The sequence below is a fragment of the Giraffa tippelskirchi genome, chromosome 5 (assembly GCF_054371585.1).
Source record: "Giraffa tippelskirchi isolate mGirTip1 chromosome 5, T2T-mGirTip1v1.2.pri, whole genome shotgun sequence".
NCBI classification, from domain to species: Eukaryota; Metazoa; Chordata; class Mammalia; order Artiodactyla; family Giraffidae; genus Giraffa; species Giraffa tippelskirchi.
This window is the reverse complement of record NC_137279.1, coordinates 94,037,503-94,064,254: the sequence shown is the minus strand read 5'-3', so window position 1 is coordinate 94,064,254 and position 26,752 is coordinate 94,037,503. Positions and strand designations below refer to the sequence as shown.

At 58.3% G+C, this 26,752-nt stretch overlaps 4 protein-coding genes and 2 long non-coding RNA genes across 26 annotated transcripts in view; 3 read left to right on the top strand and 3 right to left on the bottom strand.

Annotated features, from left to right (window-relative positions):
• Nucleotides 1-1,092: 1,092 nt before the first annotated feature.
• Nucleotides 1,093-4,273, bottom strand: KRTCAP2 (keratinocyte associated protein 2). 3 transcript variants are annotated; one of them, XM_081494476.1, is made up of 6 exons: nt 4,230-4,273; nt 3,639-3,792; nt 3,142-3,296; nt 2,940-3,003; nt 1,487-1,553; nt 1,093-1,250 (listed from the first exon to the last, which is right to left on the bottom strand). In XM_081494476.1, the coding sequence occupies exons 2-6, from the start codon at nt 3,643-3,645 to the stop codon at nt 1,130-1,132; spliced, it is 414 nt and encodes a 137-aa protein (XP_081350602.1). In that variant the 5' UTR covers nt 3,646-3,792; nt 4,230-4,273; the 3' UTR covers nt 1,093-1,129. The 3 variants fall into 3 exon arrangements, with proteins under 3 accessions (XP_081350602.1, XP_081350603.1, XP_081350604.1); XM_081494477.1 differs by lacking the exon at nt 4,230-4,273 and having other exon boundaries at nt 3,443-3,651; XM_081494478.1 differs by lacking the exon at nt 4,230-4,273 and having other exon boundaries at nt 3,524-3,651.
• A 49-nt stretch (nt 4,274-4,322) lies between these two features.
• On the top strand, nt 4,323-13,841 carry TRIM46 (tripartite motif containing 46). Of its 6 annotated transcripts, XM_081494263.1 has the most exons (11): nt 4,386-4,448; nt 5,627-5,710; nt 5,841-6,102; nt 6,337-6,680; nt 7,353-7,496; nt 7,614-7,709; nt 8,406-8,659; nt 9,148-9,269; nt 10,198-10,500; nt 11,386-11,683; nt 12,706-13,841. In XM_081494263.1, the coding sequence occupies exons 1-11, from the start codon at nt 4,386-4,388 to the stop codon at nt 13,097-13,099; spliced, it is 2,364 nt and encodes a 787-aa protein (XP_081350389.1). In that variant the 3' UTR covers nt 13,100-13,841. The 6 variants fall into 6 exon arrangements, with proteins under 6 accessions (XP_081350390.1, XP_081350393.1, XP_081350394.1 ...); XM_081494264.1 differs by lacking the exon at nt 5,627-5,710 and having other exon boundaries at nt 4,323-4,448; XM_081494267.1 differs by lacking the exon at nt 5,627-5,710 and having other exon boundaries at nt 4,334-4,448; nt 11,386-11,615.
• A 1,671-nt stretch (nt 13,842-15,512) lies between these two features.
• On the bottom strand, nt 15,513-24,168 carry MUC1 (mucin 1, cell surface associated). 3 transcript variants are annotated; one of them, XM_081494203.1, is made up of 8 exons: nt 22,403-24,056; nt 18,450-21,749; nt 17,704-18,329; nt 17,542-17,597; nt 17,295-17,425; nt 17,024-17,145; nt 16,792-16,941; nt 15,513-15,889 (listed from the first exon to the last, which is right to left on the bottom strand). In XM_081494203.1, the coding sequence occupies exons 1-8, from the start codon at nt 22,461-22,463 to the stop codon at nt 15,821-15,823; spliced, it is 4,515 nt and encodes a 1,504-aa protein (XP_081350329.1). In that variant the 5' UTR covers nt 22,464-24,056; the 3' UTR covers nt 15,513-15,820. The 3 variants fall into 3 exon arrangements, with proteins under 3 accessions (XP_081350329.1, XP_081350328.1, XP_081350330.1); XM_081494202.1 differs by having other exon boundaries at nt 17,704-21,749; nt 22,403-24,168; XM_081494204.1 differs by lacking the exons at nt 17,024-17,145; nt 17,295-17,425; nt 17,542-17,597 and having other exon boundaries at nt 17,704-21,749.
• Nucleotides 23,995-25,350, top strand: LOC145507611 (uncharacterized). 2 transcript variants are annotated; one of them, XR_014054972.1, is made up of 2 exons: nt 23,995-24,693; nt 25,147-25,350. It is a non-coding gene; the product is annotated as an uncharacterized LOC145507611 (long non-coding RNA). The 2 variants fall into 2 exon arrangements; XR_014054973.1 differs by having other exon boundaries at nt 24,323-24,697.
• THBS3 (thrombospondin 3) overlaps nt 24,881-26,752 on the bottom strand; it is an 11,394-nt gene continuing 9,522 nt past the window's right edge. For 10 of the 11 annotated variants that reach the window (XM_081494220.1, XM_081494219.1, XM_081494224.1 and 7 more), the window contains 3 exons: nt 26,337-26,509; nt 25,273-25,412; nt 24,881-25,184 (listed from right to left, as the gene is read on the bottom strand). In XM_081494220.1, coding sequence (XP_081350346.1) covers nt 25,126-25,184; nt 25,273-25,412; nt 26,337-26,509 — 372 coding nt within the window. In that variant the 3' untranslated portion in view covers nt 24,881-25,125. The remainder of the gene's footprint in view (nt 25,185-25,272; nt 25,413-26,336; nt 26,510-26,752) is intronic. The other variant, XR_014054923.1, reaches the window with a different exon arrangement.
• Nucleotides 25,695-26,752, top strand: part of LOC145507607 (uncharacterized) — a 2,181-nt gene continuing 1,123 nt past the window's right edge. Inside the window, exon 1 of the long non-coding RNA XR_014054969.1 lies at nt 25,695-26,650. This is a non-coding gene — a long non-coding RNA (uncharacterized LOC145507607). The remainder of the gene's footprint in view (nt 26,651-26,752) is intronic.

Genomic DNA, 26,752 nt, shown 5'->3' with positions numbered 1-26,752 from the left:
CAAATGGGGAGGGTGGGGATGTCTAATCCTGGACCAGAGTTCCTTTGACTCACTTCTTCACCTTCACTGGGTCTCATTCCCTAACTCAGGCACATCCCATATATTGAATTTTCTATTCCAGGAGGGCAGGTTCTTTCATTCAACCAACCCTCTAGTCCTCACTGCCCATCATCAGGAGGGCAGGTTCTTTCATTCAACCAACCCTCTAGTCCTCACTGCCCATCATCAGGCTCTGTGGAGAATATCAAGCTGACCAAGGCACAGTAAGCACCCTAAAGCCCACACCACCCAAGAGGGAGGGTGCCTAGGTGCTCCAAAGGACAGACACTCTGGTTAGAGAGACACTCCTCATGGCACAGCATGGACAAAATAAGACCTGAGAAGTCACATTCCCTCACTTCCATTCAGGCTGGCTCCAAGGTTGGTGGCCTTGTCCCATCATTTTATATACTTTGCTATTATTAAAACTTAAGATGTTTCCTAGTCCTTTGGTTACAAGACAGGAAGAAAATGAAGGCACTCAGACCAAAGAGGATAGAGACAGTGATCAACCTGGGAGTCTTTCTAAACACAGGCATACGTCCATGCTGGAGAACACATAGGTATAGGAGGGTAACCTCAGTAGGGAATTCCCACTTGCAGACTTGGAGCAGAAGGGCCAGAGGGCTCGTTTGCTCAGCGTGGAGAGCTGGAATAACAAAGCCCCCAGAGGTGCAAATGGAACCCCATGAAGAGATGCAGGGGTGAGGGGCCTTTCCCTCCCTTACTCCTCTGTTTCAAGATCTATTCCAGCTCCGATGAGCAGGCCCTCCTGCATTGCAGTCTTCACCTCTTTTCCCAAAGGGCAAGACTGCAGATCATTCTCACACTTTTCTTCCATGAGACTCTTACACAAGCATATGCCACTCCAGTGCCTGGCAAAGTGCCTGGCACTGATGGCACTCAATAAACAGTTGGTAAAAATGAACCTTGGAGGAAGGAAAGCCCTTCCATCCCCAAGGACTGAAAGCAGCAGGTACCCATCTGCCCCAGCATTCTGCACACACCCATGTACACGCATGGGCAGGAGAGGCCCACAGCGTATCACAGCTCTGAGCTACAAAGAATCAACTTTATTAGACATGCAGGGTCAATTTCTCTTTTTGCCTTTGCCAGTAACCTTGGCTGGTGTGAGGACTGGAGCTGTTGCCTGGTACAGAGTGGAAGAGATCTTGTTGATGTAGTACAGACCAACCATGGAGAAGATGAAGCTACAGGGTGAAGAAAAAAAGTCATGGCATTAGTGGGCACGCTGCCAGCCTGGTGCCTCCTAGAGCAGACACCAGCATGAGGGAAAGAATCTAGGCTCAGGTTTAGGAAAACGGGGAAGGGGATAGGAGGGAGAACAGAGGGGGAGGGAGGTATGGGAAAGTCTGGAACCATCACAAGAGGGTCAAGTGCCAAAGGACAGGATGTTACACCCCTTATCCAGCTGTTAGGCACTTACCAAGTGGTGACACAGACTCTGTGGATGAGGCCTGATGCAAAGAGAGCCAACAGGAGACAGAGGAGAACTGGGGAGGCAAGAGGTGACAAGGAGGGTGGTGGTCAGAATGGAAACACCAGGCATTCATATGTAGGGTCTAGGAGAAATCTGGGGCTCTCTGAATCTTGGGGGACCTGCTTGGAGAGGTAAGGCATGACAGCAGGAGGACATCAGATGGCCTTATTGATACCCAGGACATGGAAGTATGAGATGCATTCTCATTTCCAGCTCTGCCCCAGATATCACATAACTTCCCTATCCTGGCTTGCCTCCAGTAAAAAGGAAAGATGACAGCAGAGTCTGAAGGGTAAGGCATGCTTGCATTTGACGAGGAGGGTCACGGCCTTTTCAACAGAAGCCAGCCAAAGGGGATCAATTTACTAAACTGGCTGGCCAGTGCTGGAAGTGAGGGTCTCACTCCCTGGACATAAAGTGGAGAGCAGAGTGTCTGGACACACACACCCATGGGGGCAGAAAAGGATCTCCAGACAGCTATAGTAGGACTAGAGAGAAGGTGGGAGGGCAGATAGCAAGGGCAATCCCACCTGCCCAGCTGAGGAGGGCAGGTGAAGAGGGTCAAGCAGCTTGCCTCACGACAGAGGCTTCTTTCAGAAGCAAATGAAGATAACACACACAAAAACAAAACCTAACAGAGAGACGTTCTGAAGCTGCTGTATGGAAGGAGCTCTGAAGCCTGCATAGGGGCCAGGTGAAGGGGGCAAGAGGTAGGGAGGGTGAAGAAATGAGGGCCACAGTGACAGGTGAAGGCTTCACAGGAGATGGCATCTGCTATCAATTTGGGGCATGTGGCATCCTTAGGTGATCTGGCCGACGCCTAATTTGCTTTATGAACTTAATTCTCCACACTTAACTAAATCAATTCTTGATTACATGAGCAATAACAAGGATCTTTTCAAATGGAAAAAACAATCTAACAGTTACTCTACTTTGGTGAGGATTCCTGCTGACACAGAAAGCTGGTGTTATCTAATACTTTAGGCTCTTCACAATCATCTCAAACAAATACAATTCACTAGTATTGGGTCCATGTCACCTTGGAACCCTTCAATGAATTTAGCCCTTCTTTTTCTGGTGGAAACAAAGAACACCCTCCTTGGATATATTCATTAGAGGCCCAGACCTGCCTGTTCCCTCAAACCCTCCCCAGAAACTGGCCAGAAAGCAAATAAGTTTCTTGCTTCCAGAAGCCCTTTCTCCTAGCTCCAATTCCAGGAGTAAAAAGTACTGTATCCAAAAGTGTCATCTGTTTTCAGACAGTCTTAGTACACATAGTTCCTCCTTCTCAACAACCTTTACTGTCTAAGCACCTGGAAGTTCAGCACAGTGTTGGAGGAGATTAGAGGTGAGGGTTACAAGAAAGGGTTCAAATACTCAACCTCCAATTTTCACTTACTCTCAGGGAAGATCTTTGCTTGGAATCCTTTGCCAAAGACAAGATTCTCCAGATTATTGAAGGCCTGGGTTGAGGGAGTTAAGGAGTCGGTGGTGCCATAGGGGCTGAGATGTGCGGGTTAACGGGAAGGGTACAAGCCTGCGTGACCCTCCACCCTTCCTACCCTCAAACAACTCTGCCCACTCCCCCGCAGAGAGGATACTGTGAGAGAGAAGACGAAAAGGCCGGAACCAAGCAGGCCGCCCTGGATGGTGAGCCACTCGGTGGAGGCCAGCTGGCGACTATACATCTGCATCCCAGCGAAGAGCAGCAGGGACAGGAGGGAGGAAAGCGCCAGCGACGTGCCTGTACCCACCACTGGAGCAGGGGAGAGAAGAGACGGAGAGTCAGGCCCAGCCCTCCCTGTAGGAGCCGCAGGCATATTCATCAGGTCCGGGAGTTCGAGAGCCCGATCAATTCCAAGCACTCTGGGGACTGCAGCCACCCTCCCCAACTCCCCGCACCTCGCGGCGACCCCCCAGGAATTCCTCACTTCCGGAAGCCCCGAACCCTCCCGCCCCGTGGAAATGCCCATCGCCTGGAACCGAGGACACGTCAGCTCTGTGGGGAGAGGACCAGGAAAGCTGGCCCGCCCCAATTCCGACCCCTACTAGTCCGCCCGGGTTAGGGGGGTAGAGGGGATCCCTTTGGTCCCGTTACCCATCATGCCCTTGGGTCCAATCCACGCTTCTGTCCAGGAGAGCCGAACCGGGGACGGTTGGCTGTGCGCATGCGTCAGGCCCTAACGTGGCCTTGTTTCTCCCTTACGCCTTCCTCTTTCTCCCCCTCAGCGCCTGAATGCAGCGCCCTCTTCCTGAAGGGAGGAAATATTGCGTCCAGGAGCATCCTTGGCCACCACCCTGGTCCCCGGCTCTTCCCCGCACCCAGAGCATCTGCTGCCTCTCAGTGCAAGCTGCACTTAACTCTTAAAATCACCGGGCCCATGGACTGCTTCTGTCTTCTTTGTCAATTATGTCAGCCTGTTCGACAAAACTACCCCCCCCCCATGAACACTGCCTTGATATCGCCAGTGGACTCTTGCCCAAACCAAAATCTAGTCTTTCCATCCTAGGGTCTATCTTTCTCTAAAACTATCCTTACGCTTTCTATGAGTAAGATTAGAAGCCAATGAAGAATTCGAACATAAGAAATGGCTCCCCCTCAAATACCATTCCACGTTACCTAACTACTGCCCCCCTACCCGACCGCCTTCTGAGAACCACGTGGGGAAAAGTATTTCCCACCTCCTACCTCGACGGGCGCTGTTAGATGCTGGTCCCTGGAGCATGCGCAGTGACATCTCACCCTCACCCCTCCCCACATCCCCACCGGGCTCCTGCATTAAGCCCGGGGTTCGCAGCCGCAGCCGGGATCGGGCACCCGGGGGCGGGCGGGCATGCTAGGGCCATGGCTGAGGGTGAGGATATGCAAACCTTCACTTCTATCATGGATGCACTGGTCCGCATCAGTGTGAGTTAAGGTGGGGTCGAGGGGAAGGGGGGGAGCATAGGGGTCCGGGGCAGGCCGGGACCTCGAACAGGTGGGGGTCCCGCAAGATGCTGGGATGTAGACAGGGGGTTGTCGATGGCAGAAAGGACTGGGAGGATCGGGATGCAAGTATGAGGGTAATCCCGGGGGCAGCCCGGAGGTGAATGCTGTGAAGGCGTCCATCCGCTGGGGTGTAAGGAACATGGAGCTGCCTGGATACAGCGGGTGGCTTGGGGTAGCCTCCAGCCATGCACCGAGGTTGGGGTTGCAGGGCAACGGGGCTATGCTATGAGGGGGCGTGAGTGAGATTGGGTATTTTCCAAGAAAACTGAGAACAGGTCGGGGGCGAGGAAGGAGCCGCCCCAGGGTGCAGTTTCCAAATTGGACCCCTTCGCGAGACCCCACCCCACCGCACCCCCACTCAGGGCTGCCTCCGAGCCTGCGGTTGTCATGGCAACCCGTGCCCGGCTCTCCCAGGGGCGGTGCCAACCCTGCTCCCCCCCACCACTTCCTTCCCCCTCCCTCCCTGTCCCTCCCTCCTTTGTGTCAGCTGCGCCCCTGACCGGGATGGCTGCGAAGAGAGGGACCAAGGTGAGGTGTGGGGGGTGGGGCATAGCCTGAGGACCCCCGCCACCGAAAAAGGGAGGGGTACTTCCGGTGGGGAGGGGGCAAATAGGCGGGGCGCTCGTTTCTACCCTACCTCGGGAGGGGTTGCGACAGGCCGGGTTATGCCTGGGTTGGCAGCAGGAGAGCCGGATGGTGGGGGGCAAAATTGTTTGGGTTAGGAGGAGCTAGATGGGTTAGTGATGGGCAATGGAGGCGAAGGTGGCTGCAGGCCGGAGCCACCGCAGGAGGACAGACAGGGTGAGCAGGAGGCTGGAGAGAGCCTGGTTATAAGAAGTCACGCGGGGGAGGAGGGGAAGGGGGATGCCAGAGAAGCGGGGGGTGGGGGTGGTTAGGGGGAGGCTCTGCACCGAGCTGCAGAATGGGCGGTGTCCTTGAGAGATGTGCTTGGGGCAGGCTGCCGGGAGATGGGGGGATGGGGGCAAAGGCCAGGTGAGAGCGGCTGTAGGTCTGGCTGAGACTGGGACAGTCAAGGGGGTGGGGCTTGAGACTGGGGAGACCTGAGCTCCAGCCATCTCTCCTCCTTAGATCTGTAGCTCTGCAGGAGGGAAGCATGCTGGAGACAGGGAATTGGAAGGCCTGTGAACCAGGCCAAGGCTGATGCTGGGGAAAAATCCATAGCTTGTCGGGTCCCTTGTAGTTTTTCTTCCTCATTTCCAAGACCCCTTGGGTCTTTAAATGCAGTTGAGGTGCCGGTTGAGATATACCCAGGTGGCCAAGCTCTGATCCAACCTCCTGGTCCCTCCACAGACGAGCATGAAGAACATGGAGAAGGAACTGCTGTGCCCAGTGTGTCAAGAAATGTATAAGCAGCCACTGGTGCTGCCCTGTACCCACAACGTGTGCCAGGCCTGTGCCCGGGAAGTGCTGGGCCAGCAGGGCTACATAGGCTATGGTGGGGACCCCAGCTCTGAGCCCACTTCTCCTGCCTCCACCCCATCCACCCGAAGCCCTCGCCTCTCCCGCAGAACTCTCCCCAAACCAGACCGCTTGGACCGGCTGCTTAAGTCAGGTGGGGCTGGCACCCATGGGGTTGGGATGGGGATGCTGGGATGTCCATCAGAAAGATGGAAGGGATCCATCCCTGGCCAGGGGCTCCTGTCTGTTTTTCAAGGGGTCCTTCCCATCCAGGCTCTGCTAAGAGCTGAGCTCTGGAACAGTAAAAATTAATTCTTTAACTGAACAGACTTCCCCCACCCTGAGCCAGCTGTAATTTTCACCTCCATACTTCCTGGCCCATCCACAGGCTTTGGGACATACCCCGGGCGGAAGCGAGGTGCTCTGCACCCCCAGGTGATCATGTTCCCGTGCCCAGCCTGCCAGGGTGATGTGGAGCTGGGGGAGCGGGGCTTGGCGGGGCTTTTCCGGAACCTGACCCTGGAGCGTGTGGTGGAGCGGTACCGCCAGAGTGTGAGTGTGGGTGGCGCCATCCTGTGCCAGCTGTGCAAGCCCCCGCCACTAGAGGCCACCAAGGGCTGTACCGAGTGCCGTGCCACCTTTTGCAACGAGTGCTTCAAGCTCTTCCATCCCTGGGGCACCCAGAAGGCCCAGCATGAACCCACCCTGCCCACCCTCTCCTTTCGCCCCAAGGTGAGCCAGCCTTTGCAGGGCCTGGGAAGGGGGGGAGGGCATGGTGGTGCTGGGTGGGAGGGCATGCCCGGCACTGTGGGCTTCCAAAAGGAGGTGGCCACAGGGTTGCCATTGCCAAGCTCCTTTTTCTATAACAATTAAGGCACTGGACAAATCTTTGAACATCTTTGAGCCTCCATCTCATCTGCTGAATGAGGCTTGTAATATATCTGCCCTGCAATCTCCATACCTGCAGGGTTGATGGGAGGATCCCTGAGATAACGTTTGTGAAAGTTATTTGTATACACTGAAAAGGTCTGTTACGTATTCATTCATTGAACCAATATTTATCAAGTACCTGTGTGCCTGGTGCTATTCTAGGTGTTGGGGCTACAGCAATAAACAAGATAGACATGGCTAATTATTAACCACAAAGCTGAGATTATCACCATTATTGTTATTGCCATATGTAAAGGAAGGGAGGAGCAAGGCTAATACCTGGTGATTGCTGGAAAGGCTCTCCTTGATTGCCTGGGTATACCACCAGGTGGCACCATGGAGCACCACATCTGAACTCCCCTCCACCAGCTTGGGGCCAGCCCAGGGGAGGAAGGGCAGGGAACTGCCCTGTGGTAGGTCAGCATCCTTACACACGCCATTGGCTGACTGTTTCCTTGCTGTTTCTGTCCCTAGGGACTAATGTGTCCAGATCACAAGGAAGAGGTGACCCATTACTGCAAGACATGCCAACGACTGGTATGCCAGCTCTGCCGTGTGCGGCGCACCCACAGTGGCCACAAAATCACACCAGTGCTCGGTGCCTACCAGGCCCTCAAGGTGAGGACCGCCTCATTCAACACCAGGACGAACCCACACTCACACCCTCTCATATCGCCTCTGAACTGCTGGCTTCTTCAGGGCCAGGTGTGATGCCCACCTTTCTTTCCCCCTCAGGACAAGTTGACAAAGAGCCTGACATACATCCTGGGAAACCAGGACACAGTACAGACCCAGATCTGTGAGCTGGAGGAGACCGTGAGGCACACGGAGGTGAGGGAGGGCATGGAGGTGGGCCCTGGGCCCTGCCTGGGAGTGGGAGCAGGAAGGGGGTGGAGATGGGCACAGCCCAGTCACCTGGTCACAAACTCAGGAAACCCATGTGGGGTCCGTGGATGTGTCAAGGCTCTGCTTAAACCAGGTTGTCAAAAATGGCAGTGCCCCAGGCCAGGCGGTACCCAAGGCTACAGTGGAAACAGGGTGTCTATCACCCTGGAGAGGGAGAGCTTGAAAAGCCCTAGGGATGGAGCTCAGATGCCCTCAGGCTCAGCTGCCTGCTGGGGATGGCATACATCCCTGAACCAAGGAGGGTGAGACGATGGCTCTGATACCTTTTGCCAGATTGCTTCAATCAGCTGACGTGGGGGAGGGCAATAAGGATGGCACAGATGCTGGTAGACGTTAGTGTGGTCCAGGTGGATATAGTGTAGTCATGGCCTCTTTTATTTGGGGGAGTCCTCAAGGAGTCAGGATCATGGTGTGGGCCTCCAGGAAGATTAGCACAAATGGTCAGGAGTTGAGCCTCTGTGGGTGTATAGGAGACCATGGAGCTATGAGCCTGGTCCCATTCGAATGGGTAGGTAGGATTTCCCCAGATCCTTTGTGATCCTAGCCATGGTGTGGTGCCCCAGGAGGCTGGAGCAGATGCAGCCTTCAAGGAGAAGGCAGTCAATGTCGCTCTCTGGACAGGTGAGTGGTCAGCAGGCCAAGGAGGAGGTGTCCCAGCTGGTGCGGGGGCTGGGGGCTGTGCTGGAGGAGAAGCGGGCGTCACTGCTTCAGGCCATTGAGGAGTGCCAGCAGGAACGGCTGGCCCGTCTCAGCACCCAGATCCAGGAGCACCGGAGCCTGCTGGACGGCTCAGGTCTGGTGGGCTACGCTCAGGAGGTTCTTAAGGAAACAGACCAGCCTTGCTTTGTGCAAGCAGCCAAACAACTGCACAACAGGTACTCAGGGGGCATGGCACAGGGTCACAGGCTCCTGCAGGGTAGGGGCATCATGGGTGCAGCCCACATATCAGGCAGTGTCGAGAGTCCTGCCCAATGGAGAGTGGGCCCTGAGGACTTTTCACCAGGCCAAATGGATACCAGCTCTTGCCCAAAGGGACAGGGAAGAGACCCATAGCTGATACCAAGGCTCTAGGGCCAGACACGGCAGAATCAAGGGAAAGGGCGGCGGTCCAGACAGCAGGGCCTGACCCTTGGTAGTGTTGGTTGCTCAGTCATGTCCGACTCTTTGTGACACCACAGACTGTAGCCCGCCAGGCTCCTCTGCCCTTGGGATTCTCCAGGCAAGAATACTGGAGTGGATTGCCATTCCCTTCTCCAGAGGATCTTCCCGACCCAGGGATGGAACCCAGGTCTTCTGCATTGCGGGCAGATTCTTTACCGTCTGAGCTACAGGGAAGTCTGACCCTTGCCTGCCCCCATCCCAGGATTGCCCGAGCCACAGAGGCCCTCCAGACATTCCGGCCAGCTGCCAGCTCCTCCTTCCGCCATTGCCAGCTGGATGTGGGGCGTGAGATGAAGCTGCTGACAGAGCTTAATTTCCTGCGAGGTGAGGAGACGGCCAGGCCCCATGTCCAATTAGAGCCTTCCTCCCTTCCTCCCCAGCAGCGGGCCCGGGGGGCAGTGCCCACCAGGGAACTAACTCCCAAGCCTCCCACCCGGCCTGGCCAGCCGTCCTGCCCACCTAGCCCACCCGGCCACACCGTCCCACCGCGCTCAGCGCTGCTTCTCCCTCTCTTTGTTTGTAGGCTGTGGCCACCGCGGACTCTGCTCCGGAGCACCCCAGGCAAGTCAGCGGCCCTGCCCTGGGGGTCCTGCCCCCTCTGCCAGGTCCCCTGCCCTGCCCTGCCACTCCCATGCTACCCACCCATGGCTTCCTTCTCTTTCCTGCCCTAACCAGACCTCCTCCACCATCCTCTTCTCTGACCAGTGCCCTCTGTCTCTCTGATGCCTTAATCCTTGCCTTTCTGACCTTTTGTCCTTATGACCTTTGCCCTCTAGGCTGTCCTTCTCTTCCCCTGACCTTGTCCCGTGCCATCAAGCTTGGGCTTGCCCTCTGTCCCCATTTCCTGGCCTGCTGCCTCTCCTCCCATCTATCTCTCTTGCACCAGTTTCTTTTTCCTGTTCAGCGCCCTCTTGCCTGGGTGGGCTCCAGTGGCCGTTACCTGCCTTTCCCTGGGGCTCCTCTGTATTCATAGACTAAAAAGCATCCTAGAAAGAAAGGACAACAAGTGATCTCATACTTTCATTTGACAGAGGAGGAAACTGAGGCCCAGATTGAGGGAGTGGCAGCCCAGGACTGGCATCAGGCCACCTGCCTCTCCTTTTCCCGCGTCCAGGGCCCAGACAGGTGTCTTCCCAGATCCCTCTCACTCGCACTCACCCCCCCGGCTCCCGCTGCTTTCCCTTTTCCCGCCCACCCTCCACACCAGGCCCGTGGCCAGGCCATGACTGACCCCCGCTGTCTCTTCCAACAGTGCCCGAGGCTCCGGTCATCGACACCCAGCGCACCTTTGCCTACGACCAGATCTTCCTCTGCTGGAGGCTGCCTCCCCACTCACCACCTGCCTGGCACTACACCATTGAGTTCCGGCGCACCGACGTGCCAGCCCAGCCAGGCCCCACCCGCTGGCAGCGGCGGGAGGAGGTGAGGGGTACCAGCGCCCTGCTGGAGAACCCCGACACGGGCTCTGTGTACGTGCTGCGTGTCCGGGGCTGCAACAAGGCCGGCTACGGCGAGTACAGTGAGGATGTGCACCTGCATACGCCACCCGCGCCCGGTGAGTGGGCCCTGGGTACCTGGGAGCCAGGCACGGACAGCTGCTGCTGGGTGGGCCCCATAGAGATGGCATAACACAGTGGGTCATCCTCACTAGCTCTGGAGCCAGACTGCCTGGGTTCAAATCCCAGCTCTGCCTCTTGCCAGTTGCGTGGCTTTGGGTGAGTTATTCACCCTCTCTGAACCTGCAGTTCCTCCGCTGGAGGGATAGTAACACCACCTACCCCATAGCCTTGTTGTGCGAATTAAGTGACTTGCTAATGTGTAACGTCTTAGCCGAGTTTTGGCTTATGGTAAGGGCTCAATAGGGCTTCCCTGGTGGCTCAGACCGTAAAGAATCTGCCTGCAATGAGAGAGACCTGGCTTCGAAACCTGGGTTGGGAAGATTTCCTGGAGGAGGGCATGGCAACCCACTCCAGTATTCTTGCCTGGAGAATCCCATGGTCTGAGGAGCCTGGCGGGCTATAGTCGATGGGGTCACAAAGAGTCGGACACAACTGAGTGACTAAGCACAGCACAGCACAAGGGCTCAATAAATGTTGGTCAAGTGACTCTCCAGAAAATAGCAGAGGCTCTGGAGTATAGGCATAATAGAAGAGACAGCCAGAGTGAGTCAGCTGAGTCTGGGAGACTGGTTTCCATGCCCACTAGTCATCACTAAAACTCTTCCTGGGGTCTCACAACCACTTGGGATGCCCCTTCTCCTTCCCTTATGCTTCCCAGTCCAGCTTTCCAGGCCCTGTTCCCAAGAGCCCCCTGTCCATCCCTTGGCAACTGGTTCCGTGTTCTGAAATCTCCCAGTGTCTCGTGCTGAGCCCTCGAGGTCCCCAGTGCCAGAGTTTGTCCCTGAAGTCCTTCCTTCTGTCTCAACCCTCCCCTACTCCAGTCCTGCACTTCTTCCTGGATGGCCGCTGGGGCACGAGCCGAGAGCGGCTGGCCATCAGCAAGGACCAGCGAGCGGTGAGGAGTGTCCCAGGGCTGCCCCTGCTGCTGGCTGCTGAGCGCCTGCTGACAGGCTGCCACCTGAGCGTGGACGTGGTCCTGGGCGATGTGGCTGTGACCCAGGGCCGCAGCTACTGGGCCTGCGCCGTAGACCCAGCCTCCTACTTGGTCAAGGTGGGCGTCGGGCTGGAGAGCAAGCTTCAGGAAAGCTTCCAGGGTGCCCCCGATGTGATCAGCCCCAGGTCAGGCCCCTCTGGGAGGTATGGGGTTCTGGGGATCTGGGTGGGGGAGCTGAGAACACGGTGGAGTGACGAGGGGAGCACACACTTGCTGGGATGGAGCTGGCAGGAGATCGGGAGGAAGTAATGTGAGCCAGGCTGGAGGAACTGTGGTCAGGAGAAATGTGGGCTCAGTGAAAACGTTTTGGAGATTGATCTTTGGAGTGACTGGGGAATGGGACAATAGAAAAGGAAGCCATCTCCACTTCCCTCCATCCGTCACTCAAGCTAACACACCATCTCGCCGAGTCTCCTTGTCCTTTCTCCCGCACACCCCTTTTCCAACATCTTTCCACCACAAAGCTTTTTCTCTCCAGTACTTCCTTCACCCACACCTTTTCTCAGCCTCCTCAAATTCTTCCCTTAAACTTTCCATCTCCTTACCCTCTCATCCCCAGCATCCTGTTTTTCACTCACCCACACATGCTCTTCTTCCTCCTCAGCATGCTATCCCTCAATACCCCATTTCTTCAGAAGTGCCTTCTCTTCAACATCAGTTCCCTCCTAAACTTGTGATCCCCAACCTGCATCCCCGCAACATCCTTCGTCTAAGACACTGACCCGCCCTCATCTCTCTCCCAACATCCCCCTTCCCAGCATGTTTTCTCTGCTCCCCCCCTCCCCACTGCTAACCCTTCATCCTTCCAAGATTCTCTAACCCTCAAAACCCTCTCCCAACACGATATCCCAGCACCATTTTCTTCACCACTTGCCTGCATTGGAAGCACTGCCTTTCTTCGGTGTGCGTGAGCCATACCCTGTCTTTTCTCCCCTTCCCCCACCTCTCTGGCCAATGTACTTGCCTTTCCCCATTCTCACCAAACCAAACCCCCAGCCCTGTCTCTTCAATGTGTTTTCTTCTCAATGCCCTCAAATCAATCCTTGGAACTGCTTGCTCCCCAACATTCCATCCTCCCAACATCTCAGCCCTTGGGTACCATCTACCCTCCCCCCAACATTCTTCTACCCAACACCCATTCCTGCAGGTACGACCCGGACAGTGGACACGACAGTGGTGCCGAGGACGCCACCGTGGAGGCGTCGCCACCCTTCGCTTTCCTGACCATCGGCATGGGCAAGATCCTGCTGGGGGCCGGGGCCAGCTCGAATGCGGGGCTGACAGGGAGGGACGGCCCGGCGGCCAGCTGCACAGTGCCCCTGCCGCCCCGCCTGGGCATCTGCCTGGACTACGAGCGGGGTCGCGTTTCCTTCCTGGATGCCGTGTCCTTCCGAGGGCTCCTGGAGTGCCCCCTGGACTGCTCGGGACCTGTGTGCCCTGCCTTTTGCTTCATCGGGGGTGGCGCAGTACAGCTACAGGAGCCCGTGGGCACTAAGCCTGAGAGGAAGGTCACCATTGGGGGCTTCGCCAAGCTGGACTGACCCTCCGGGGCCTCTACTGGGCCCTGGCCCTCCACGCCTCCTGCAGCCGGGTTATTTCTCTGGCAGCTTCTCCCTCAAGCTCTTCCTCCCACGTGATCCTGTCCCTTCCCCTATCTGTGTCTTCCCAGAGCCTTTCTTGACCAAGGGACTCTCCTCTGCTCACCTCTCTGGATGTCCCCCATTCTCCCTATTGCCTGTTAATCCAGGTTCCTACCCCCACCAGGTCTCTGCCCCTGCCCTTGGCATCTTGCCCAGATCATGGAGAGAGCCCCTACCCCACCCCTGTCCTGTGCTCCTCCCCAGGCTGATTGGGAGGGAAGGCACCCGGAACACTGGGCATGCTCCCCAGCTCTGCCCTCCGCCCTGCCAAGCTCCCTGCCCCATCCATGCTGAACTGCAGCCTTGGGGCAGAGAGGCTTTTTGGCTGGACAGTGCCCAGGCACTTTTTGGTGAGGGAAAGGGACCCTCTCATCCTGCTTTATTTATTTGGGTCCCTGTACCCCCAGCCGCATGCCTTTTACCCACCTCTTCTCCCCCTTGCATGCTTTAACCTGTCCCGCACCCATGCCAACGTGCCAAGTCTCCCTTGGGGTCCCAGCTGAGGTTGAGTGTCCCCACTGGGTTGGGCCTGGCAAGGCCTCTGGTGCCTGCTGCTGCCCCTTTGCGGTGAGCACTGCTAGGCCTGTGCCAAGCAACAGCTGTTATTTTCATGGTTTATAAACAATAAACTGTGATGCCAGGCCTTCCTGTGATGTCTGCCTTCCCGGAGCCCTTTCCTCTTAGCTTCTGTGCTGGATGTGGCAGGCCAAGGGGATGGAGGGTTCCCTGCTATTTCTCAGAGCAGGGGTGCGCGGTAGAGCTGGTGCCTGAGGGAAGGAGGTCCCCAAGCCCTGTGCTCCCCAGTCTTCTGCCACACCTGTGCCCAGCCCAGGTCCAAACCGACTATGGCCACCAGGGGGCACATCGCTCTGGTGGCTGCTTGCATCAGATGCCCACCCTCCCACCACCACCACCCCCATGGGGTGTCTGGGCGGAGCCCTGCAGGAATGTGACTTAGGGTGCCATCCCCTTGTCTGGGCCCAGAGAGATCAGGGGCTCCTGGCACAAGGCCTTTCTATGTTCCCCCATTTCTTGGATTATAGGAAACAGCCTTCATTCAGCCTCCATGACCTTCCCTGAGTTCCAAGGGGCAGATTCAAGCAGTTGTTAATTAGGGAAAGGAGCAATGGGAGACCAGAGAGAAACAGTCAAAAACAGCCTTGAGCAACACCCTGTTTCTCCATCAATGGATGTTCACAATATCTTTGAGCTGTTTTGTAGAAACTGATATCCCTTGCAGGTGGGAAAAGTTAAAGATGGTATGTAGACCACAGAGCAGCTGGTTCTGAAGGTTGATAATGCTGAATTCCAGCTACCTCACCACTAACCCATCAGAAAAATGTCCATGAGCTGATCATGTGCTCTTTGAGCAATTACTGTAAATCTTCTCCAACTTGGGACATATGGTTTTGAGGGCATTAGCCCACTGTGGCCGCCTTCACCTGGCAACACAATAAAGCTATTCTTTTCTACTTCACCTAAAACTCTGTCTCAGAGATTCGATTCAGTCCCGGTGGATAGAGAAGCTGAGCTTTTGGCATCAGTGTGTCAGTCAGGAAGTGTGTGCGTGCTCAGTCATGTTTGACTCCCTGTGACCCCGAGGACTGTAGCCCGCCAGGCTCCTCCGTCCATGGAATTTCCCAGGCAAGAAGACTGGAGTGGGTTGCCATTTCCCTTCTCCAGGGGATCTTCCCAACCTAGAGATCGAACCTGAGTCTTGTATCTACTACGTTGGCAGGCCGGTTCTTTACCACTGAGCCATCTGGGAAGCCTTTGACATCAGAACCAGAACTATTTCCCCATCCCTGGGGCACTAGGTAGTAGACCCCAGAGCCAGTAGGCAGGTGGGGCAGTCTGGCGCCAGGCCCTGGATCTGACACGGACCTTATCGTGGCCCTGTTGACTCTGCCACCTTAGGACTTACTTCACACCCGGACAGCTAAGAATAGAGCCGCCTGAGGGCACCATGCCAAGGGGAGAGGAGGGCACGGGAGTGAAATCCAGGCCCGGGGGCAGGAGCGAGCCCGGCTCTCAGGCGGGCAGAGCTGGGTCATGCTGGCTGCTGGAGCCTCAGGCTTTTGTTTCCTCCTTCCTCGTGCCCTGCCAGCCATGCAGGAGAGGTGACAGGGGTCCTTCCGCCTGCACTCCAATGTCATCTCCTCTCTAGCCTCCTGCTTCTCAAATGAACCCCACTCCTCTGGCCTTCTCCCTTCCCCTCCTCTCCCAGAGGTCTCTTCCAGACCTCCCCACCACACACACACACATTTTGACTGCCCCTCACCCATCCACAGGTCACAGACAACAGATCAGAAGCTGGTAGTGGGCGCGGAGGAGGCCCGCGTTTTATTCAGCCATGTTCACGTTCCCACTCCCATTTTCAACCATTCCAACCAGTCCTCCTGGGAGCCCGTGCCTCTGGCATGTCCCCAGGGGCTCAGGTGGGCTTCACCAGGGCAAAGATGTGTTAGGGGACTTGGTGGGTCCTGTGAGGGAGGATGTGAGCAGCCCACCTGAATGCCCAGCTCACTAGCCCAGAACAGAGTTGGGGGCGAGGGTCCCCAGAAGTGAAGAATTCCAGGGAGGCAGCCAGTACTGGCTGGACTCTCAGCAGACAACGTGTCCCTACAAGTTGGCGGAAGTGGCTGCCAGGTTCGTATAAGAGAGGTTGCTGCCACCGTTGCCTGCAGAAACCTAGGTAGGGGCAGAAGAGACCCGGGATGAGCGGCAGAGGCTTTCCTGGGACAACCTTCCTCCCCAGAGTCCCTGGATGGCACCCCAAGATGGTGTGAATGGTCCAGGAGCCTGACTAGCTTTCAAAGGGTTAATCCGGAGAGAGCACCTGCTGGTCACCACCACCAGGCCAGATGACTGTAAACAGGGCCACTCCCCCTCCTCCTCCTGCTCCGGTTCACTCCCTCCCCTTGGCTCTCAGCACCCTGTGCTTTCCCCTCCTGACCCTTTCTCCCTCCATTCTCTGCTCCTCCAGCCCAAGGAGGTGTATGTGTTTCTGCAAAACTGGAAGAAGGAAGTCCCCAGGCAGAGGAAAAGTCAGGAAAAGGAAACTCTCCCTTCCCCCACTTGGAGTGGCCTTTCAGCCCCAGATGGCAAAGTAATTATTTACTAAGTCACGGAGGGAAAGGCAGAAAGAAGGAAGACAGGGTCTGTGCCTCCCCACCTTGCACCCAGGCTCACCTGGCTTGGTGAGACTTCTTTCCCAATTCAGAGAGCCCCTCCTCCGCACCAGCCTTTCCCAATCTACCCTCCATTCTTAGGAGACAAGCTGGGGCAAGGTGCTCCTTCCATGTAGGGTTCCCCTGGGTGCAGTGCCCCATTCATGTCACCTCTGGGCATCCCAGTTCAGTCAAGCAGTGAATGCTCTTCTGGGAATGCTGGTTGTGGGGGGCACACCCTCCTGAGGTCCCCCTTCTTCCCTAAGCCTTTCCCACAGAACCCCTCTGACCTCGACCCCAGCCTTGTCAGTCCCTCACTGCTTATTTCATGTCAGTTCTTCTAAGTTCTTTAGGTTTGCCCAGTACCTTTCAGAACCACTGCCCAGACAAAGCCTCGCCCCCTGCCACCCCTGCCTCCCTCACCTCCTCATAGGGGCTCCGGTTGGTACTGCCAGGGGGCACATAGCGCCCATGGGTGTGGTAGGCGGAGTACTCGGTCATAGGATGGTAGGCATCTAGAGTTGGAAAGATGTCCAGCTGCTCACATTTCTTTCGTCTGCACTGACATACAACCTGGGGAGACAGGAGGTTATGGGGAATGTGTGGTTCCTTCCAGCAGGGGGACTCTGCTCAGGGCTAGGGACTGAACACTTACCAGGGCAATGAGATAGATGATGGCCAGTGCAACCAGAACACAGACCAGCACCAGCAGGGCAATGCCCCAACCGGGCACCCCAGACCCAGGCTGGGCAGAGGAAGGAAATGGAGTATCACGCACTGAAAGGAAAAGCAGTGGTCAGAGCCATCTCCTAAAGGAGGTGATTCTCCCCCTGCCAGCTCCAAGAGAAAAAGCAGGGACCCAGATGCTGGAGAGAGAGGGTCCCGGGCAAGGTGGTGCTGGCTCGCAGCTGGGGAACTGGCCTCACCACTAACTCCACTGATGGTCAGGTTATATTTGGCTGCATTTTCTTGAAGCTCACGGAGCTGTGCCTTCACCTGTTCAGCACTGGTACCCTCTCGGAAGGCCAGAGTTAATTCTGCCACCACAGATCCTGGCCTGGTTACAAAGAAATGGGGAACTCAGCCATGGGTCCCAGTTTCTGGGCCAGTACATCCTCCCCACAGTCATGACAACATCCACCAGTCCCACAGAGTCCACACCCAGAACTGTACCTGAACTTGATCTCTACGAGGCCCAGAAAATTCTCCTGTTTATAAATCTGCAAAACCTGGGGCAAGAGGGAAAGAACTAAGATTTGATGCAAGGGCCTCAAAGAGTTGTGAAGGCTGCTTCGGGGGTGGAGGGTGCATGTTAGAGGAAAGGCAACTACTCACCAATTCCGAAATGCTTCTCTGCAGCTCCTGATAGTAGCTGGTTTGGGGATTTTCCAGGGAAGAGTTAAACTGGAGATTTGTAATGTGAAAAGACAGGAAGAGCAGGAAGACCCTATCAGGCATCTGCTGAGAAGTCTTAGGATTGGAGGAGGTGGAAAGTACTGTGCTAGGGCTAGTGCTGCTGGCAGTTGTCCTGGTAATGTGGCTGGCAGCAGTGGTAGCAGTTTCAGAGCTGGGAACTGAGGACGGAGTGCCCTTGCTGACTGGAGTCATGGTAGCCCTGGATGAGGTGCCCTTGTGTGCTGAAGTGACCATGGAGCCTGACATAGAGCTGGTGGTCACGGACGAGGTGTCACTGCTGGTTGGAGTCGAGGTGCCGTCATGGCCTGGAGAGGAAGCCGTGCTTGGGGCAGGGCTGCTGGTTGGAGTCGAGGTGCCGTCGTGGCCTGGAGAGGCAGCCGGGCTTGGGGCAGGGCTGCTGGTCGGAGTTGAGGGGCCCACCTGGCCTGCAGAGGCAGCCGGGCTTGGAGCAGGGCTGCTAGTCGGAGTTGAGGGGCTGTCCTGGCCTGCAGAGGCAGCCGGGCTTGGGGCAGGGCTGCTGGTTGGAGTCGAGGTGCCGTCGTGGCCTGGAGAGGCAGCCGGGCTTGGGGCAGGGCTGCTAGTCGGAGTTGAGGGGCCCACCTGACCTGCAGAGGCAGCCGTGCTTGGGGCAGGGCTGCTGGTTGGAGTCGAGGGGCTGTCCTGGCCTGCAGAGGCAGCCGGGCTTGGGGCAGGGCTGCTGGTTGGAGTCGAGGTGCCGTCATGGCCTGGAGAGGAAGCCGTGCTTGGGGCAGGGCTGCTGGTTGGAGTTGAGGGGCCGTCCTGGCCTGCAGAGGCAGCAGGGCTTGGGGCAGGGCTGCTGGTTGGAGTCGAGGCGCCATCGTGGCCTAGAGAGGCAGCTGGGCTTGGGGTAGGGCTGCTGGTTGGAGTCGAGGTGCCGTCGTGGCCTGGAGAGGCAGCAAGGCTTGGGGCAGGGCTGCTGGTTGGAGTTGAGGGGCTGTCCTGGCCTGCAGAGGCAGCCGGGCTTGGGGCAGGGCTGCTGGTTGGAGTCGAGGTGCCGTCGTGGCCTGGAGAGGCAGCCGGGCTTGGGGCAGGGCTGCTGGTCGAAGTTGAGGCGCCGTCGTGGCCTGGAGAGGCAGCCGTGCTTGGAGCAGGGCTGCTGGTTGGAGTCAAGGCGCTGTCGTGGCCTGCAGAGGCAGCCGGGCTTGGGGCAGGGCTGCTGGTTGGAGTCGAGGTGCCGTCGTGGCCTGGAGAGGCAGCCGGGCTTGGGGCAGGGCTGCTGGTTGGAGTCGAGGTGCCGTCATGGCCTGGAGAGGAAGCCGTGCTTGGGGCAGGGCTGCTGGTTGGAGTTGAGGGGCCGTCCTGGCCTGCAGAGGCAGCCGGGCTTGGGGCAGGGCTGCTGGTTGGAGTCGAGGTGCCGTCGTGGCCTGGAGAGGCAGCCGGGCTTGGGGCAGGGCTGCTGGTCGAAGTCGAGGCGCCGTCGTGGCCTGGAGAGGCAGCCGTGCTTGGAGCAGGGCTGCTGGTTGGAGTCAAGGCGCTGTCGTGGCCTGCAGAGGCAGCCGGGCTTGGGGCAGGGCTGCTGGTTGGAGTCGAGGTGCCGTCGTGGCCTGGAGAGGCAGCCGGGCTTGGGGCAGGGCTGCTGGTCGAAGTCGAGGCGCCATCCTGGCCTGGAGAGGCAGCCGTGCTTGGAGCAGGGCTGCTGGTTGGAGTCAAGGCGCTGTCGTGGCCTGGAGAGGCAGCTATGCTTGGGGCAGGACTGCTGGTTGGAGTCGAGGTGCCGTCGTGGCCTGGAGAGGCAGCCGGGCTTGGGGCAGGGCTGCTGGTCGAAGTCGAGGCGCCGTCGTGGCCTGGAGAGGCAGCTATGCTTGGGGCAGGGCTGCTGGTTGGAGTCGAGGGGCCGTCCTGGCCTGCAGAGGCAGCCGGGCTTGTGGCAGGGCTGCTGGCTGGAGTCAAGGTGCCGTCATGGCCTGGAGAGGAAGCCGTGCTTGGGGCAGGGCTGCTGGTTGGAGTTGAGGGGCCGTCCTGGCCTGCAGAGGCAGCAGGGCTTGGGGCAGGGCTGCTGGTTGGAGTCGAGGCGCCATCGTGGCCTAGAGAGGCAGCCGGGCTTGGGGTAGGGCTGCTGGTTGGAGTCGAGGTGCCGTCGTGGCCTGAAGAGGCAGCCGGGCTTGGGGCAGGGCTGCTGGTTGGAGTTGAGGGGCCGTCCTGGCCTGCAGAGGCAGCAGGGCTTGGCGCAGGGCTGCTGGTTGGAGTCGAGGCGCCATCGTGGCCTAGAGAGGCAGCTGGGCTTGGGGTAGGGCTGCTGGTTGGAGTCGAGGTGTCGTCGTGGCCTGGAGAGGCAGCAAGGCTTGGGGCAGGGCTGCTGGTTGGAGTTGAGGGGCTGTCCTGGCCTGCAGAGGCAGCCGGGCTTGGGGCAGGGCTGCTGGTTGGAGTCGAGGTGCCGTCATGGCCTGGAGAGGCAGCCGGGCTTGGGGCAGGGCTGCTGGTTGGAGTTGAGGGGCCGTCCTGGCCTGCAGAGGCAGCAGGGCTTGGGGCAGGGCTGCTGGTTGGAGTCGAGGCGCCATCGTGGCCTAGAGAGGCAGCTGGGCTTGGGGTAGGGCTGCTGGTTGGAGTCGAGGTGCCGTCGTGGCCTGGAGAGGCAGCAAGGCTTGGGGCAGGGCTGCTGGTTGGAGTTGAGGGGCTGTCCTGCTCTGCAGAGGCAGCCGGGCTTGGGGCAGGGCTGCTGGTTGGAGTCGAGGTGCCGTCGTGGCCTGGAGAGGCAGCCGGGCTTGGGGCAGGGCTGCTGGTCGAAGTCGAGGCGCCGTCGTGGCCTGGAGAGGCAGCCGTGCTTGGAGCAGGGCTGCTGGTTGGAGTCGAGGCGCCGTCGTGGCCTGCAGAGGCAGCCGGGCTTGGGGCAGGGCTGCTGGTTGGAGTCGAGGTTCCGTCGTGGCCTGGAGAGGCAGCCGGGCTTGGGGCAGGGCTGCTGGTTGGAGTCGAGGTGCCGTCGTGGCCTGGAGAGGCAGCCGGGCTTGGGGCAGGGCTGCTGGCTGGAGTCAAGGTGCCGTCATGGCCTGGAGAGGAAGCCGTGCTTGGGGCAGGGCTGCTGGTTGGAGTTGAGGGGCCGTCCTGGCCTGCAGAGGCAGCAGGGCTTGGGGCAGGGCTGCTGGTTGGAGTCGAGGCTCCATCGTGGCCTAGAGAGGCAGCCGGGCTTGGGGTAGGGCTGCTGGTTGGAGTCGAGGTGCCGTCGTGGCCTGCAGAGGCAGCCGGGCTTGGGGCAGGGCTGCTGGTTGGAGTTGAGGGGCCGTCCTGGCCTGCAGAGGCAGCAGGGCTTGGGGCAGGGCTGCTGGTTGGAGTCGAGGCGCCATCGTGGCCTAGAGAGGCAGCTGGGCTTGGGGTAGGGCTGCTGGTTGGAGTCGAGGTGTCGTCGTGGCCTGGAGAGGCAGCAAGGCTTGGGGCAGGGCTGCTGGTTGGAGTTGAGGGGCTGTCCTGCTCTGCAGAGGCAGCCGGGCTTGGGGCAGGGCTGCTGGTTGGAGTCGAGGTGCCGTCGTGGCCTGGAGAGGCAGCCGGGCTTGGGGCAGGGCTGCTAGTCGGAGTTGAGGGGCCCACCTGACCTGCAGAGGCAGCCGTGCTTGGGGCAGGGCTGCTGGTTGGAGTCGAGGCGCCATCCTGGCCTGGAGAGGCAGCCGGGCTTGGGGTAGGGCTGCTGGTTGGAGTCGAGGTGCCGTCGTGGCCTGGAGAGGCAGCCGGGCTTGGGGCAGGGCTGCTGGTCGAATTCGAGGCGCCGTCGTGGCCTGGAGAGGCAGCCGGGCTTGGAGCAGGGCTGCTGGTTGGAGTCAAGGCGCTGTTGTGGCCTGGAGAGGCAGCTATGCTTGGGGCAGGGCTGCTGGTTGGAGTCGAGGGGCTGTCCTGGCCTGCAGAGGCAGCCGGGCTTGGGGCAGGGCTGCTGGTTGGAGTTGAGGTGCCGTCATGGCCTGGAGAGGAAGCCGTGCCTGGGGCAGGGCTGCTGGTTGAAGTCGAGGCGCCTTCATGGCCTGGAGAGGCAGATGGGCTGGGGTTAGGGCTGCTGGCTGTGAGTAAGTGGGTGCTTGTGCTCTAAGAAGTTTCTTTAGTGGGACTGGACATTGGGCTGCTTTGTGTACTGAAAACCTGTAGAGTTCTTTTGGGGCTTATGGGGTCAGAGGTTGTCAGGGTAGTGACAGTGGTAGCTGTAAGAAATCGAGGTTACAGAGTATGGTTGGGGGACAAATCAGCATAAGGAGAAAATACATTTTCCGGCATCTGGGGAAGTAATGCCAGGAGGATTTGGGGAGTGGGCCCCTGAGTCAGCTCGCTTTCTCCTTCCCGGCTGGCAACCTCTCTCTCTCTTCCCATATCTGTCTGCTCCTGGACTGTGGGCTTTTCCACTCCTAAGATTTGCCTCTCTTGATTCCACCCCCAACCCCTCCAGACTTCTCTTCAGGACATATGCCTGCTCCTGGCACCCACTCTCTTCCAGGTATGTGTGTGGGGTCTCTTCTCAGGTTTTCCTTAGCCTCACTGCTTTATTCTTTCTTCTGGCAGAGACTAGGCCACCCCTGTATGCAACTTCTGCCTCTTGGATGCCATCTCCCAGGAAGCAAAACCCACAGAAAGTTGGGAAGACCACAGGAGCAGGGCAGCCCCCTCCCCACCTTGTGCCCCTCACCTGTAAGCACTTGGAACAGCAGCAGCAGGAAGAGGAAAGGGGCCTGGATGTCCCGTGTCATGGTGGTGGCGAAGTGGTGGGGAGGGGACAGAACAAACTCAGGCCGGAGCTGCCCACGAGGTGGAGCGGACACAGGCGCCTGCTGCTTTATACCGGTCCCCCGCCCGCCCTAGGCTCAGCCAGAGCAGGTGACAGGTGACAAAGCTCCACCCCCTCCCCCTTTCCCTGCCTCCAACCTCTTCCTCCTCCTCCCCAACCATTTCTGGACCCTCAAACAAGGTATGTGGGCTTCAATCACTCAACTCTCTGACAACCTGTTTGTTTTCTAACTGGCCTCCCCCTTTTCACCAACCACTCCCTGGCTCCAGAGGTGGTGGAGGAAATCTGGAACCTGACCTGGGTCCCCATGGTCCTATTTTAGCCCTAGGACAACAGCCTTGGTGAGAAAAGTGACAGAGAAATTGGACTAGGTCAAAGTCCTAGCCCAAGGCCGGCCCTGTGGGTCCTCCACACCATTGTCCCATTCTCACTGGGTCGCTTGGAGTCCCACTCTGGGGGCTGAGAAAGGAAGGGAAGGCTCAACAATGAGTAAACTCGGTGCTAGTTTTGGGCCCCTTCCCCCAGCTACTTCCCGGAGGAGCCCCACCCTTCTAACCTCTCCCTGTCCAGTTCCGTACACGGTTCTACCCCGAAACCCAGAGTCCCCGCCCCTGCCAGACTTTCCAGCAGCCCAAGTTCCTTCCTTGACTTTCTCTCGAGAAGGGGGCGGGGGAAGAAATTTCCACTTAGAGAAATACGAAATTCCACGAAACCCTAGGGTCTCTCCTTTCCCCGAATCCACCAGGTAGCGGCGGCTCGCTGGCCGGGCTCTCCCGCCCTCTAGCGGTCACCGGGAGCTTCACCCGGCCTGCCCAAGAGGGCTGAGGGGCTACCCGGGTCAGGGGAGAGGAGGTTGGTGGCACTGCCTAACTGGGGGCAGAGAGAGACTGGAGAGAGAAGGCCCTGGCCAGGAGAGGCAGTGGCTTGGACAGAGAAGGGGAGGAACACACTGTATCATCGATGGAGGGGTTGGGGGTTTTAGGAGGGGACTCAGACCTGTCGCGGCGCTGTCTGGAGGAAATGGCGCTAAGTGGGTGGGGTCCTGAGTTATGTGGAAGGGGCACCCAGGTATTTGGGCGAGGACATCGGAATGTGGGAGGTGGAATGGGGCAGATTAGTTACGCATTTAGGAAGCAGAGAATAGGTGGGGCGACAGATGGTATTTAGGGGCACGAAACTATCCTTTGGAGAGCGGAGTGGCGTTTGGGGCAGGTACACACAAGGTGGTGGGGGTGGTGCAAAACAGTATATGGTGCGTGATTTGGGAAGACCAAGTTATACTTTGAAGGGCAGAAACATGTGGGACCGAGGAGTGTTTGGGGCCACAGCGGCGCACGTGGAGCTTATCGGGCCCCATCCGGGGGTCCTGGATTGCAGTCTGGACCGACTGAAGCAATTACGTCCGCATTAGGAAACAATTGTTAGCCCCAAAGAACACAGATTGCGAAATGAACTTTAAGAACACTTAGGTGCGGCGGGATTGGAGGGAAGCCGAAGGAGCAGGACCACAGCTCGCAGGCCCGCGCGGCTCCGCCGACTTGGCGCGGCTTTGTGCAGCGGCGGGACCCGGGGGCGGGCTCGGGGCTGGGGGCGTTACGTCATTGCGCAGAGGAGCTAGCCGAAGAGGCGGGGAAGCCCCCTCCTCGTCCCCGCAGGCTAGAGAAAGCGCGAGTATCTAGGTGGGCGGCCCCAAAACTTCAACTCCGGGCGTTGCCAGGCAATAGCCATTCAGTTCGGTTGCTGGGACACGCGTCACCATGGCGACGGCTCCGCGCCTAGCAGTCTGAGTATTTAAAGAGCAAGCGCGCGCAACGCCCGGGCGTCGGAAAGCGGCCTTCCGGGATATCGCGGTCTCCCCTTCTCCCTTTCTCCCTCCTCTTACCACCCCCTTCACCCTCTTCCGGGCGCCAAGACTCTCTGGCCTCCAAGATGAACCCAACTCCCCAGCGCGTCCCGGGTTCTCGGGCTGGTCCGGCTTCCAGCGGTGGAGAGCGGGATTCCGGGCCCCGGGCGGGCGGGAGGGACGGGACGCGGTGCAGTGTTGTTCTTTCCCCCGCCAATATTGCACTCGTCCCGGCCTCCGGCCCCCTCGGCCCCCCGGCCTCCCCCTCACCCCGAACGGGGCAGCCCCAGCCCTCCTGGCTGTCGATCCCAGCTGCTCTAAGATAGACTGGAGTGTCGCCGCTGCCACCGTGAGTAAGTGGGGCTGGCAGGACTTTAGCCATCCTCCGACCAGCACCCCATCCTTCACCTAACCCCCGTCCTCCATCTAGTCCCCGTCCACACCTTCCTCACCAAACTCCCTCTAGATCTCTAACTTACATTCTGCTAGTCCTCTCCCTGCCCCGGAAAATCCCTAAAATAAGTAACTGCACTGGCTTAGAAAAGAACTGAAACTTTATGGCAATGTGCTGTTATCTTTCCTGGGGTTAGTGCCTGAGAAAATACCCCCTTGAAAACTTCCCATCTCCTGAACAGTGGGATCACCACCCCTCTGGGGCTGAACTCGTGGTGGGTGCCAGAGGAGGGTCGGTGTTTAGCTGAGGGGCTGTAAATTAGACTCCAGGATGGACCCCAAGACCCGAGGGTCTAAAATCAGGATTCTGAATCCAGTGGCCACCTCTTCACACTCTTCCCTGAAGCAGCTGCCTCCGGAATGGCTCAAAGTCCTCGGGAACTGTGTCTGAGAAAGGAGATATGATTAAGGTCAGAAGATGTGACTCTCCCATGAGGGGACAAGAGGTCAGGCTGATCTCCATCTAGAGCCTCACCATTGCATCGATACTGGAGATTGGACCAAATGATGTTTTCTTGGGAGAAGCAGAATACACCAAGACGCCCCCCTCGCATGGATGTGTCAATGATCACCCCAGAGTCGGCAACTAGCTGGGGACCCTCATAAAGCTTCACCCTGTCCGGGATAGGAGTGTCCATTGGTGCTAGGTGCCAGTGGGCACTGCGCCACCATGACCCAGCCCTGTTCATCCCCAACCCTCCTAGGGCTCACCGGGCCTGAGAGAGAAGGGAGGTGGGGAAAATGGAGGAAGGAAAGGGGGGAAGGAGGGGTGCTTTTCTCAGGCCTGGGGCCCCTGGCTCTTTGTCCAGCCCCCTTTGCATCTCAAAGCACCAGCCGCATTCCGAGCAAGGATTGAGTTGCCATGACGATTAGTACAATGGGCTGGGGGGTGAAGTCACCCGCTTCCCAGGCTCTAGTCCACCCCCACCATCCCCTTCCCTGGCACCCCGCAGCCCCAGGCACCTTAAAGGGGAACCAACCCAAGTCCCTGCACTCCGGGCTCTGGGCCATTTCCCCTCCCTTCCCTGTCATCCCCACCAACTAGGAAATGCTAAGTTGTGGACCGAGAGCTGAGCTGAGAGGCCTCAGCCTGGCTACTGAGAGGTGCTGTGCAGAGTCTGGGCTTCCGTTGGCTCTTCTGTAAATGATGATCCCTTCCAGTCAGACTCTGATGAGGCAGGTTCTGGGCTGGACCACTGATGAGGTGGATTGATGTGCCTCTTCACAGACTGGCCTGGGCTTTGGAGGCTCCCAGATACACCCTCATTTTACAGAGAGGGAAATGGAACACGGCAAAAGAAGGGCTTGCCTAACATTGTTAGGTCCTTAGCAGCACCAGAGCCCAGAGTGCCTGATGTTAAGAAGCAAGCAGGGCCAGGGCTAGTCTGTGGTGAGAGGGGAGGTAGAGAGAAGTGGTTCCAGTCCAGGCCCATGGCACCACGCCAGTGAGTAGAGGGGAAGTCACTGGTGAATCCCAGCTGGAAAGGAAGGAAAGGCTGGGCCTGGGGTCTCTTGGGAGGGCTCAGCCCTTCCCCTCACCGAATATAGCCAACTTGAGGCCGGTGCAGCAGCTGCCAGCGGTAGGAGGTCTTGTCACGCCAGCCCACATTTCGTGGATCAGTCCACAGCAGTCGTACCTGATCAGGAGTATTGCCTGTATGCCACAAGGCGTTCCTGAGGTGCTCACCTGGGCCAGACACTGATGTCACTGCCTACGGGGCATCAGCAAAGACAGTGGGTCAACCATAGTACCAGAGTAAGGGAAGACAACAGGTTGGTAAGTGCAGGTGGAAAAGGGAGTCAGGAGAATATTCTGGAGCCCCAAGGAGCCCACCTCCAGGCCAGATGTCTGGGTAAGAGGCTTCCCCCTGCTCAGGTGGTGGGGGAGGCCCCAGGGTTGGTGGGGGAGGGCTTGGGAAAGGGCCCTGGACTAGGGAATCTGGGCAATTGTGGGA